Consider the following 14595-nt stretch of genomic DNA (forward strand, 5'->3'; position numbering starts at 1 on the left):
ATTACAAGGGGGTCTTGAAAGAGTGGATAGGAAGTCTCTGTTTCCCTCGGTTGAGGGGGCCATAATCAGGGGGCATGGATTTGGGGTCAGAGGTAGGAGTTTGAAAGGAGATTCAAAAGGAAATTTTTTCACCCAGACTGTGGTGGGGTGGGAGGGAGGTTGGGGGTGGGGGACGGATTTGGAGCTCACTGCCTGAAAGGATGAGAAAAGAAGAAACACTCATCACATTTTTTTTTAAAAAGTACATGGATATGCACATGAAGTGCTGCAATCTGCAGGGCAACAGAGCCAGAACTAGAAAGTAGGATTAGCTGCGTGACTCTGTATCCACTGGCGCACACACAGTGGCCAAAGTAGCCTCCTCCTGTGCTGTTGTTTCAATGATTTCATGTTCCGTGCCCAGCCAGAGCACTGCTGAGGCCCAAGCAGCAGCGTCAAAAGCACTGGACCACCATCCGCATCACGAGAGGGGTTGAAATCTCTTGAGGTGCATGATCGTCAGAGAAATTGCTCTCCAGAAGTTCCGCTCTCGGTGACGAGGCCGTGAGATGGGACGACAGCAGCCTTGCCATTTTCCGTAATGCGGCTCCCACCTCCCACTGTGCAGCAACCAAGGTGTGGATGCAGCGGGTTGCTGGGGTCGGGGGCAGTGGCGCTGCACGGCACCAGCAAGATTGCAGTCCGCTCTCAAACTGCTCACTAACTGGGCTAACTGTTTGCCTGCTACCTGGTGCGCTGCCACTGCACCCTTGCCTCCAGGCAAAGCAGGAGGAGATGGGAATCATTTGGGGATTGGGTCTGATGCTTTCATTTCTCGTACCTTTATGGGAAGGTGGCGGTATCGTGGTATTGCCACTGGACTGGTAATCCTGGGAACCTGGGGGAGAATATTCCCCCAATGCGCATGTGCACAAAAGAGAGCAGAAATCCCCCTGAGGCATCTCTTTCACTTATAAGTCATTGAAGAAAGGTGAAAAAAAATTTAAGGACCTGTCCCCTCATGTGAAGCTGGGACGTGTGCATTAACTTTATTAAAAATTTTTCAAACACGTTTAAAAAAAATTCATGAAACCTCATCCCGCCCATGACAAATGCGGAGGCCGCCTGGGCTCTTCGCCTGCCCACCATCCTGAAGGTTGGACGGGCAGCTCAGCTAATTGCTTTGTTGGCTTTTTAAATGGTCTTAACAGGCCGGTGAGCATGAGGCCGACACAGCTGTGCGCCCGCCCAAGGTCATAGAGCCATAGAGGTCGACAGCACAGAAAAAGGCCCTTCAGCCCATCGATTCTATGCTGGTCAAACAAGTACCTAACTATTCTAATCCCATTTTCTAGCACTGGGCCCATAGCCTTGTATGCCATGGCATCGCAAGTGCACATCCAAATGCTTCTTAAATGTTATGAGTGTTTCTGCCTCTACCACCCTTTCAGGCATTGAGTTCCAGATTCCAACCACCCTCTGGGTGAAAAAATTCTTCCTCACATCCCCTCTAAACCTCCTGCCCTTTACCTTAAATCTATGCCCCCTGGTTATTGATCTCTCCACCAAGGGGAAAAGTTCCTTCCTGTCTACTTTATCTATGTCCCTCATAATTTTATACACCTCAATCATGTCCCCCCTCAATCTCCTCTGCTCCAGGGAAAATAACCCCAGTCATTCCAATCTCTCCTCATAACTAAAACCCTCCAACCCTGGCAACATCCTGGTAAATCTCCTCTGCACTCTCTCTAGTACAATCACATCCTTCCTATAATGTGGATTCCAGAACTGCATGCAATACTCTAGCTGTGGCCTAACCAGTGTTTCATACAGTTCCAGCATAACCTCCCTGCTCTTATATTCTATGCCTCAGCTAATAAAGGCAAGTATCCCATATGCCCTCTTAACAACCTTATCTACCTTTCCCACTACCTTAAGGGGCCGGTGGACATGCACATCAAGGTCCCTCTAATCCTCAGTATTCCTTCCTCCCTCGTGTGTTTATCCAGCTTCCCCCACACTCTACCCCAACCTGCACCTTAAATCTCTCAACACCATTCACCTCACCCACTCCCTGTGGGAGCGAGTTCCACATTCTCCCCGCTCTCTGGGTAAAGACAGTTCTCCCCAATTCCCCTGTCGGATTTATTAGTGACTCTCTTATAGTGACGGCCCCCCCTCCCCTGCCCCAAGTCATTATATCGATAAACTCCGGGCTATAAGCAAGTCGCATATATTGATGAACCCTACCAAGGGCTCATAGGTGCCAGGCAGCATTGATGAACGCGCAATGTTTCAGCACCATTTGCGACTCCTCAGATACTGAAGCAGTCCATGTCCAAATGCAGCAAGACCTGTACAATATCCAGGCTTGGGCTGACAAGTGGCAAGTAACGTTCACGCCACACAAGTGTGGCACTACTATCACTGAATCCCCCACTATCAACATCCTGGGGGCTACCATTGGCCAGAAACTGAACTGGACTTGCCATATAAATACAGTGGCTACAAGAGCAGGTCAGAGGCTAGGAATCCTGCAGCGAGCAACTCACCTCCTGACTCCCCAAAGCCTGTTCACCATCTACAAGGCACAAGTCAGGAGTGTGATGGAATACTCTCCACTTGCCTGGATGAGTGCAGCACCAACATAACTCAAGAAGCTCAACACCATCCAGGACAAAGCAGCCTGCTGGATTGGCACCCATCCACAATTTTACACCGAAGATTCTGCCCCTGGGTTCAAATCCCACCACAGCAGATGGTGGAATTTGAATTCAATAAAAATCTGGAATTACAAGTTTGATGCTGACCATGAAACCATTGTCGCTTGACGTAAAAACCCATCTGGTTCAGTAATGTCTTTTTAGGGAAGGAAATCTGCCATCCTTGCCTGGTCTGGCCTAATATGACTCCAGACCCACAGCAATGTGGTTGACTCTTAAATTGCCCTTGCCCTTGTTGAGAGGGCATTTGGGATGGGCAATAAACGCTGGCCTGGCCAGTGACATCCACATCCCACAAATGAATAAATAAAAACAGCCACCCCCATCACCTGCCTACCCACCCCCACTCAGCTGGGAAAATTCCAGCCCATGTTTCTGTAAGAATATTTAAAACTCTCAGGCACCTAGAATGGATATAGAATAATAGAATGTTACAGCACAGGAGAAGGCTATTCGACCCATCATTGCCTGTGTTGGATGCCCTTTAGACATCCCCATCTTCAGCCTATCACAGCCAGCTCAGAATGATTCTGTGTGTGACTCACCAATTAGAATGGCCCCGTGTCAGCATTAGAATCGTAGAATCTGCCTTTTGATTGGCTGAGATTCTTTTCATTGAGAGTTCCTACCCACTGCAGAACAATCAGCAATCCCGCCCACAAAGTACAAAAGCCAATCGTGGGCTCCGAAATAGGCACACAACTTCATTTTGAAGGTTGCTAGGTAACATGGGCCCTTTTTAGCACAGTTGAACATGTTTAGAAGTTGCTGCTGCCCAAGTTTGACACATCAAAGTTCCCAAGTAGCAGAGCTTGAATTGAAATATCAACCTGAAGCTGAGCCTAAGCCTCTGCTGAAGTCTTGGGCTACGCGTGTACATCTACATATTTCTGACGCTCCTCCAGAAGCTAGCTTTGTACAGGTAACAGAGTGTGTGTGAATGCCTGACCCCCACCCCCGAGTCTGGACAGATACCCAATATAGTCACCCGCACCCCCACCACCACCCCCATTCTGCAAGTCTGGACTGGCATCTGACACTGCCCCACCACCTCCCACCACAACACCGAGCCTGGACAGGTACCTGAGGACATCAGATTGTATGTGTCGATACCAGATGGAGGGGATGAAGGTCCTGTCTGATTTGACTTTTCTACATGAGATGTGCTTGGGGCACATTCACTCGGGAATGGGTTGAGGAATGCAGCATGTGGATGAGCCGTTTTACTGAGGTCACTTATTATGAACATTACCCTGTATTTAACCCTGTGCTGTACTTGCCCTGTGAATGTTTGATGGGAACAGTGGAGAGGGAGCTTTACTTTGTATCTAACCCCGTGCTGTACCTGCCCCGGGAGTGTTTAATGGGGACAGTGTAGAAGAAACTTTACTCTGTATCTAACCCCGTGCTGCACCTGCCCTGGGAGTGGTTGATGGGGACAGTATGGAGGGAGCTTTACTCTGTATCTAACCCCGTGCTGTACCTGTCCTGGGAGTGTTTGATGAGACAGTGTAGAGGGACTCTGTCTCTGTCTAACCTATGTTGTACCTGCCCTGGGAATGGTTGATGTAAGTACTGTTTGCCCAAAGTTCAGTAAATGTTCCACTCCCGAGTGCACTCATCTTGGCTTGAATGAACAGAAAGGTCAATTTCTCTCCACGTATAGAAAAACTGTTTCCTAAAAGTTTTAAATACTCTTGTGAGGAATGAAGTGACCCGAGAGGGCACACTGTCTGCATTGAGGTCATTGGCTGCAAAACCTTTTGAATGTTTTGTACATGCTTGTCATTTAAAAAGATATTAACAGTATTCCATTCATTGATAAAGTGAAAAGGCTTTGGCACTCAGCTGCAGCACCTCCTCTTCCGATACCATTTCTCCTCCAACTATCTTGTGCCACTCACACAGGTCCAGAGCTGGACCTGAGGGTAGCTGTGATGTTGTATTGTGTTGCAGGTGGCTTGTCCACCAGCAAAGAAAGTAAAAACTTAAGCACATCAGAACAAGAGGTGGCCATTCAGTCCCACCAGCCTGTTCTGCATTCAGTAAGATCATGGCTGATCTATGTCTTAACTTGGCTCCATTTCCTTTTATACCCTTGTCCAACAAGGTTTAATCGATCTCTGATTTAAAATTATTAATTCAGCTGGTCTCTGTTGTTTTTTGTGTGAGAGCATTACACATTTTTATCAGTGAATGACCTAACTTGGAATTTTTAGGTTACAGCCTCTTGCCCCCGATCTACCCACCAGTGGAAAAAAACTCTAATTACTCTGTCGATTCCTTTCAAAATCCTAAATCCCCACTCAAAACACCAGGGAATGCAAGCTTAGTTCATGTTATCTCTTCTCATGATTTCTCTGTTTGTCTTCTTGATCATGTTTGTACCTGACTGCTGCATTTTACTAGTCTGTGTGCATGAACTGCTAAATTTCTTTGGACTTCCACCATTCCTACATTTTGACCATTTACCTTTCACCTCTCCAACATCTTTCAGGACCTCAGAGCATTCCAGAAGCATTTTACAGCCAATGAAGTGCTTTTAAAGAGTATTTGCTGTAATGTAGGCAGTGTGGCAGCCAATTTGCACACCGCCAAATTCCACAAATAGCTATGTGAAAATGCTCAGATAATCTGTTTCATTTCGTTAGCAATGATGGTTGAGGGATAAATATTGGCCAGGACACTATGGAAAAAAACTCACCTGATCATCTTCAAAATAGTGTCATGGGATCTTTTAAGTCCCCCTGAAAAGGCAGTCAGAGCTTTGGTTTAAAGTCTCATCCAAAATATGGCACTTCCAACAGTGCAGCACTCCCTCGGTACTGACCCTCTGACAGTGCCACACTCCCTCAGTACTGCACTGGAGTGTCAGCCTGAATTATAGACTTGGATCACTGGAGTTGGAGTCAAACCCACAACCTTCTAACCCAGAGAGAAGAGCGCAACTCGCTAAGTCACAGCTGACACCAATCGTTCATTTGAAAATGAACTTCAGGGAAAATGAAATTCAGGGAAAAAGGGAGAAGCATGAAGAAGGAAAGGGAGATCAGGCATGGAATGTGGGGAGAATGGGGGTAAAAAGACAGGCCGAATAAGGAACAGATTTGGGACGACAGCTGGTTCATGCAGCCAAGGGCTATCATTGATATTCTATCTTCTCCCCTCTAGAGAACCTGAGGCAGAGGTTCTACTGGCATCACCTGTCAACTGCCCTTCAAACCCTCACCCAAGTGGGTGTTTCTCATGTATGAGCCCAGGAGCTAGACAACATGTTGGCCGATTTTTCTCTTTCAGCCCAGGGATGCCATGAAAAGTGTCCTTACGTGGAGCTCCAAGTTCTTGTTTCAAAGATTCTGTAATCTACCCTTTGCATTCTTTCCTCAGGTGTTGGCTAGTTTACGGACTGTGAGGAACAACTTTGCCACGTTGACAAATCTACAGGATTCAGCGAAGAGCAAGTAAGGGGTTTGGTGGGGGAATGCGAGGGCTCGACTGTCTCTTCAGTGAAGCACATAATGCAGCTTTCCATTGGCCTCCCCACAATCCCTATGCTCCTGATGGAGCTGAATCTTCCTAGATCTACAAAGATTGGCTGTGCACCCTGAAAGCAACACAACAGTTGCTCGTGCCTCGTTGAAAGGCAACAGCACCCACGAAAGGAGTTACAGGTCAATTGTCACTGCACACTCCACACACACACCCCCCAACCACGCCCCCAACTCCCAGGTTGACTTCTGTTGGTGTCATGTCTCCAGCAGAGTTGGCAAGTGGCCATGGGACCTGAGCCAAATGGAACAGGGAGGTTCCATGTTTGCTCTATAGCCTTGCATTAAGGAGGAGGTGAATCAGCAGGGCTTCCTGCTCTTGGATCACTGTGCAGCGACTGCAATGTACACGTGTGAGTGTGAATATCAGATGTGGGCAGGCTAAAGCTGAGCTCTGATGCCATGCATAGTCGATAAGCCATAGGTCAAACGGTTTCAGCTAATGTGAAGAATGGGTGGTAGGGGAAGAGGATTGATAAAAGGTGGGAATAAAATATGTGCCTCTAAATATTTTATTCCTTTTTTTTTTGGAAGGAGAGAAGTATGCTACTCTTAGATATTAATATTGGAATTTGTATACACTTAGTACATTGCTGCCAAAGATGCCAGTTTGTAAATTATTTTGTGTATTATTCAGTGCAGTCAGTGTCTGAAATGCCAACGTGGGTATCCCCCATTACAGATTAGAAATACCTCACAGATGCCCCTTAAAGGGAAGTCAAGGGTTGTATCTGCCTTGGGAGTGTTTGATGGGGACAGTGTAGAGGGAGCTTTACTCTGTATCCAACCCCGTGCTGCACCTGCCCTGGGAGTGTTTGATGGGGTCAGTGTAGAGGGAGCTTTACTCTGTATCTATCCCCATGCAGTACCTGCTTTGGGTGTGTTTGATGGGACAGTGTAGAGGGAGCTTTACTCTGTATCTGACCCTGTACTGTCCCTGTCCTGGGAGTGTTTGATGGTTGGTACGGGCCTGTTGAAGTGAGATGCTGAATTGACCATTTCCTTGTCCAGTTGACATATACTTATCCTTGACATTGACCTGAGACCTCAGTATTGTTGCATGCTGATAGGCTGGCCTCTGACCCTGACTTTGTGTTCCTCCTGTTAACAGACGAAAGACAGGATGCACCTCAGGAAGTTGTCGGCCGAGTGTGTCAGGTGAGTGAACGTGTTGAGCGTGTCTACCTCGGCTGAGGCTTCCCTCATCTCAGAACTGTGACAGCTGGCCTGTTGGGAGGCCGATGTGCATGGGCACAGGCGTGAGGCAGGGCTGGGCTCAGGTGTGACACCGCCACCTTGCTCACATATAGTGAATAGACTGCGGCACTGTCTCAGTTCATACTTGAACAATGCCTCATGTTCCTGTAACCTTAAACTCCAGGGTGAGTCAGCATCCTCAGGAGACAGGATTAGGAGAAAGGAGGGGTTAGTAGAATTGATTTGTTCGAGGATGTGTTCCCCAAAGTAACAAATACTTTCAGCTCCAGGACTACAGTCAGCCTTGCAAGTGAGAGGCAGGACTGGGTATTGTGAGAGTTCTGTTTACACCATTCGGCCCATCGTTCCTGAATTGGCTTTTTGAAAGAGCTGTCAATTAGTCCCAGTCTCCTGCTGTTTCCTCATAGCCCTGCAAATTTTTCACTTTTTGAGTTTTTATCCAATTCCCTTTTGAAAGTTACTATTGAATCTAATTTCTTTGTCCTTTCCGCCACTGCATTCCAGATCACAACAAATCACTGTGTTAAAACAAAAAATTCTCCTGACCTTCCCCTCTGGGTCTTTTGCTAATTATCTTATATCTGGTTACCAACCCTCCTGCCAGAGCAAAGAGTTTCCCATTATTTACTCAACCAAAATCCTTCATGCTTTTGAACACCTCGATTAAATCTCCTCTGCTCGAAGGAAAAGAATCCGAGCTTCTCCAGTCTCTCCACCTTAACTGGTCCCTCATCTCTGCTCCCATTCTGGTAAATCTCCTCCACACCCTCGCCAAGGCCTTGAAATCCGTCCGAAAATGCGGAACTGGGAATGGGACTCAATACTCCGGCCGGGTCCTGAGCAGCGATTTCAAAAGAATCGTCGCCCTGTTTGTCCCATGACATGGATTCGCCCTTTTCCAGATAACATCAGAGAAGCAATGTGACAACTAGGGAGATGCCCATAATACAACAGCGCAAAGCAAGCATTAAGAGTGCTTAAAGGTGGCCATCAAAACGGGAAAGCCGTTATGCTTGCAGCAGCCGCTGACAAAGCACTGGGTCCTAGTGGTAGAATTCCACTATTTCTGCCCTCCCCGCTCTCGCACTTGCACACCAAGCAAGCACCACATCTCCACGCCATCTCCCCTGCCCCCCACCCCAACTATAAGGCTATAAGACTTAGGAGCAGAAGTGGGCCATTCAGCCCATCAAGTGTGCTCTGCCATTCATTGAGATCATGGCTGATCTGATAGTCCTCAACTCCACTTTCTTGCCTTTTGCCCATAAAACTAAAAATATTATATGTTCCAATAAGGTCACCTCTCAATCTTCTAAACTCTAATGAGTATAGATCCAACCTACTCAACCTCATAAGAAAATCCCTCCATACCTAGGATCAACCTAGTGAACCTTCTCTGGACTGCTTCCAATGCCAGTATACCTTTCCTTAGATAAGGGGACCAAAACTGTTCACAGTATTCTAGGTGTGGTCTAACTTGTGCCTTGTATAGTTTTCGCAAGACTTCCCTATTTTTATACTCCATTCCCTTTGAAAAAAAGGCCAACATTCCATTTGCCTTACCTATTACCTGCTGAACTTGCATGCTAGCTTTTTGTGATTCATGCACGAGGACTCCCAAATCCCTCTGTGTTGTAACTTTCTGCAGTCTTTCTCCCTTTAAATAATATTCAGCTCCTCTATTCTTCCTGCCAAAGTGCACAACCTTACATTTTCCCACATTATATTCCATCTGCCAAATTTTTGCAAGTTCACTTAATCTGCCTATATCCCTCTGTAGGTTCCTTGTGTCATCCTCACCGCTTGCCTTCCCACCTATTTTTGTGTCATCTGCAAACTTGGCAATAGTACATTCATTTCCGTCATCTAAGTCATTAATAAATATTGTAAATAATTGTGGCCCCAGCACTGATCCTTGTGGCACTCCACTAGTTACAGGTTGCTATCCCGAAAAGGACCCCCTTATCCCAACTCTCTGTCTTCTATTAGTTAGCCAATGCTAATATGCTACTCCCAACACCATGGGCTCTTATCTTATTAAGTAGCTTTATGTGCGGTACCTTATTGAACGCCTTTTGGAAATCCAAGTATATTACATCTACTAGTTCCCCTGTATCTATCCTGCTTGTTACCATCTCAAAGAATTCTAATAAATTTGTTAAGCATGATTTCCCCTTCATGAAGCCATGCTGACTCTGCTTGATTAGATTATGTATTTCTAAATGCTCTGCTATTACATCCTCTATAATACACTCCCAACATTTTCCCAATGATACGCATTAAGCTAACTGGCCTATAGTTACCTGTTTCTCGTCACCCTCGCTTTTTGAATAAGGCTGTTACATTGGCAGTTTTCCAATCCTCTGGGACTTTTCTAGAACCTAAGGATTCTTGGAAGATAGTACCAGTGCATCCACTATCTCTGTAGCTACTGCCTTTAATATCCTAAGATGCAACCCATCAGTTCCAGGGGACTTATCAGCCTTTAGCCCATTAGTTTCCCGGGTACTTTTTCTCTAGTTTTAGTTATTGTATTTATTTCCTACATGCCTTTTGCCCCTTGATTATTCTGTATTTTTGAAAAGCCATTAGTATTTTCTACCGTAAAGACTGAAGCAAAATATTTATTCAACTCTTCTGCCATTTCCTGGTTCCCCATTATTACTTCCCCAGCCCCATTCTCTAAGGGACCTATGTTCACTTTGGCCTCTCTCTTCCTTTTTATATATTTAAAGAAGCTCTGTCTGTTTTTATATCACTTGCTAGTTTACCCTCAAAATTTACTTTCTCCCTCTTTATTATTTTTTTTGGTCATCTTATCTTGGCTTTTAAAACTTTCCCAATCCTCTGGCTTACCACTAATCTTTGCCACATTGTATGTTTTTTTTTCTTTCAATTTGATACTGTCCTTAATTTCCTTGGTTAACCATGGTTGGTTTCTCCCCTTCCTAGAATCCTTCTTCCTGACTGGGATATATCTTTGTTGAGAGTCATGAACTATTTTCTTAAGCATCTGCCATTGTTCATCACCGATTTTTTCTGCTAAACTGCTTTCCCAGTTCCACTCCTGCCAACTCTGCCCACATTCCATTGTAATTACCCTTATTCAAATTTAGCACAGTTGTTTCCGACCCAATTTTCTCACTCTGAAACTGAATGCTGAATTCTACTATATTATGGTCACTGTTTCCTAGGGGATTCTTTACTCTGAGATCATTCATTAAACTTGCTTCATTTCACATTGCCAGATCCAAAATAGTCTGATTCATGGTTGGATTCACAACATATAGTTCGAAGAAACTGCCCTGAATACACTCTATGAATTCTTAATCGCGGTTCCCTCTGCCAATTTGATTTTCCCAATCTACATGAAGATTAAAGTCACCCATGATTAATGTACTACCTTTTTTACATGCCCTCATTATTTCCTGATTTATTCTCTGTCCTACAGTATAGCTACTGTCATGGAGCCTATGGACTACTCCCACCAGTGTCATCTTCCCCTTGTTATTTCTTACCTCCTCCCATATGGATTCTACGTTTTCTGATACAAGATCTTTTCTTGCTATCATACTCATTCCTTCTCATACTAACAAAGCTACCCCACCAACCTTTCTTCCTGCCTGTCCTTTCAAAAAGTCACATCCCCTGAATATTTAGTTCACAGCTTTGATCTCCTTGTAACCATGTCTCCGCAATGGCTATAAGATCATACCCATTAACCTCTATTTGTCCCATTAATTCATCTATTTTGTTCCGAATACTACGTGCGTTTAAGTAAAGAGCCACTAATTTTGCCTTTTTACCAATTTTTCCCCCTTTGACCCTATTTGATGCTTTTTAAATGTTTGTACACTCTGTCCCTTCCTGTCACACTCTGGGTATCATTATCTGAATAGTTGCCCTGCAAGGCTGCCATATCCTTTTGCTTTGTAAGCCAATGTATCTCATCTCCAGAACCCTCCTTCCCACTCTATTTAGTTTAAAGTTCTCTTTACAGCTCTAGTTGTTCAGTTCACCAGGACACTGGTCCCAGCACAGTTCAAGTGAAGCCTGCCTGACCGGAGCAGCTCCGTTCTACCCCAGTACTGGTGCTAGTGCCCCATGAACTGAAACCCATTCCTCCCACACCAATCTCTGAGCCACGCATTTAAGTCCTTGACTTTATTTACCCTATGCCAGTTTGCCCGTGACTTGGGTAGTAATCCTGATAATATTACCTTGGAGGTTCTGCTTTTTAATTTAGCTCCTAACTGTTCAAATTCTTTCAGCAGAACTTCCTTTCTAGTCCTATCAATGCCGTTGGTACCAATGTGGACAATAACAACTGGATCCCTCCCCTCCCCTCCCACTCCAAGTTGTTCTCTAGCCCTGAGGAGATGTCCTTAACCCTGGAACTGGGCAGGCAACACAGCCTTCGGGATTCTCGCTCACGGCTGCAGAGAACAGTATCTATCCACCTAATTATACTGTCCCCCATCACTACAACACTCCCATTTCCTCCCCCAACTTGAATGGCTTCCTATACCACGGTGCTGTGGTTAGTTTGCTCATCCTCCCTGCAGTCCCCGCTGTCGTCCACACAGCTTGCAAGAACCTTGTAACTGTTGGACAGTTGCAGGGGCCGAGGCTCCTTGAATGCTACCCTCTGGGTCCCCAAACCTGCTTCAACTACAGCCACACCCTCCTGTCCCTGATCACAGACCAACTGTGAATGACCTAATCTGAGGGGTGTGACCGCCTCCTGGAGCAAAGAGTCCAGGTAACTTTCCCCCTCCCTGATGTGGTGCACTGTCTGCAGATCAGACTCCACCTCCTCAACTCAGATCTGAAGTTCCTCAAGCTGCAAATACTTACTACAGATGTGTTCGCTCTGGATCACCTTGGTGTCCAGCAGCTCCCACTTGCCACAGCAGCAACACATCGCCCGTCCTGTCATTGCTATCATATTTTAATTAATTAATTACTCTGGTATCCCCACTCTTTACACTCTATTATAATTATTTTTATAGACACCAGTATCGAGGTTACACGTAACAAGCTGTCTTTAAAAAAAAAAGAAAAAAAGACTAGAGATCTAAACACAAACTAAAGAACTTACTTTTACTTTCCAGACTAGAAATACTCACCAATCCTACTTACCAGTCAGCTGCTTCAGGTGCTTTTTTCCCTCCCGCTCTTTAAAGTTGTCTCACTCTTCTCACTCTCTCACTGTTAAAGGCCCCACTCCTCTCGCGCTCACTTCCTGTAAATGGCCCCGCTGCTTCTCTCTCATTCTCTGCCTTTAAATGACCATGCCCTTTCTCTCACGCACTCTTGCTGTAAATGGTCCCGCTGTTTCTCTCTCACTCTTGCTGTAAATGACCATGATGTTTCTCTCTCACTCTGTCACTGTAAATTGCCACGCCCTTTCTCTCTCACACACTTGCAGTAAACAGTACCACTGTGTTTCTCTCTCGCTATAAATGACCACACTATTTCCCCTCACACTCTCACTGTAAATGACCACAATGTTTCTCTCTCATTCTCTCGCTGTAAATGGCCCCACGCCTCTTACATTCTCTTGCTGTAAATGACCCCACTGTTTCTCTCTCACTCTCTCCTTCTAAATGGCCCTGCTCTTCTCTCTCACTCTCATTGTAAGTCACCATGCTGTTTCTCTCTCACTCTCTTGCTGTAACTGACCATGCTGTTTCTCTCTCACTCTCTTGCTGTAAATGACCCCACTGTTTCTCTCTCACTCTCTCCCTATAAATGGCCCTGCTCTTCTCTCTCACTCTCATTGTAAGTCACCATGCTGTTTCTCTCTCACTCTTTTGCTGTAAATGACCATGCTGTTTCTCTCACACTCTCTTGCTGTAAATGACCACGCTGTTTCTCTCTCACTCTCACTGTAAGTCACCATGCTGTTTCTCTCTCACTCTCTTGCTGTAAATGACCATGCTGTTTCTCTCACACTCTCTCACTGTAAATGACCATGCTGTTTCTCTCACACACTCTCACTCTAAATGACCATGCTATTTCTCTCTGACTCTCACCCTGCAAATGGCCCAGCTGTTTCTCTCACAGCTCCCTGTAAATTGCACCGCTTCTCTCTCTCTTGTTGTAAATGACCACGCTGTTTCTCCCTCACTCACTCCCTGTAAATGGCACCACTTCTCTCTCACTCTCGCTGTAAATGGTCACACTGTTTCTCTCTCACTCACTCCCTGTAAATGGCACCACTTCTCTCTCACTCTCGCTGTAAATGATCACAGTTTCTCTCTCGCTGTAAATGACCACGCTGTTTCCCTGTAAATGGCACAGCTTCTCTCTCACTCTCGCTGTAAATGACCACGCTGTTTCTCTCACACTCTATCGCTATAAACGCCACTTTATTTTTAATTCCCGTAATCCCGGAAATTCCAGCATTTATCAGAAAAATCTCACTTTGCTGCTGTTGTAAGAACGAAGCAAGATCGCAGGTTTAAGGGAAACTTCTACATAACTCATTGTCTGGATGAAAGATAAGTTTACGTTTCTAAGGCACTTTCATGATCGCAGGCTGTCTGAAAGCACTTTCCACCCAATGAAGTATATTTTGAAGTGTAGCCACTGTTGGAATATAGGAAATATGACAGCCAATTTGTGCACAGCAAGTTCCCTCAAACAGCAAAGTGATAATGACCAAATAATCTGTTACAGTGATGTTGGTTAAGGGGTAAATATTGACCCAAGAGCACTGGGGGATAATTCCCCTGCTCTTGGAGTAGTGGCTATGGGATCTTTTACATCCACCCGAGAGCACTAGGTCCAATATCTCATCAAAAGGACGGCCCCTCCAACAGTGCAGCACTCCTTCTGTACTGACTGCGAATGTCAGCCCGGATTTTTGTGCTCAAGTCTCTGAAATGGGATTCATACCCATATTTTCTGACTCAAAGTGAGCATGCTACCCCTCTAAGCCACAGCCGGCACAACTAGCACATTAGGGTGTAAACCTCCAGGCTCTGAAATCAAATCAGCCAGGCTGCAGCGTCATGAAAATCTGTGGCGGTTTGTGTCAATCTGCGGCCTCTGGAATGCACTCCGGGTCCTGAATTATAGATTCCATGTCATGTTTTTCCATGCACCATTTGGCAATGTAC

The 14595-nt window shown here is 45.6% G+C and overlaps 1 protein-coding gene across 10 annotated transcripts in view; it reads left to right on the forward strand.

Annotated features, from left to right (window-relative positions):
* Positions 1–14595, forward strand: part of LOC121287200 (cAMP-specific 3',5'-cyclic phosphodiesterase 4C-like) — a 286241-nt gene that overhangs the window by 236322 nt on the left and 35324 nt on the right. For all 10 annotated transcript variants that reach the window (XM_041204851.1, XM_041204854.1, XM_041204853.1 and 7 more), the window contains 2 exons: positions 6090–6163; positions 7362–7408. In XM_041204851.1, coding sequence (XP_041060785.1) covers positions 6090–6163; positions 7362–7408 — 121 coding nt within the window. The remainder of the gene's footprint in view (positions 1–6089; positions 6164–7361; positions 7409–14595) is intronic.

The sequence above is a fragment of the Carcharodon carcharias genome, chromosome 14 (genome assembly GCF_017639515.1).
Source record: "Carcharodon carcharias isolate sCarCar2 chromosome 14, sCarCar2.pri, whole genome shotgun sequence".
NCBI lineage: Eukaryota > Metazoa > Chordata > Chondrichthyes > Lamniformes > Lamnidae > Carcharodon > Carcharodon carcharias.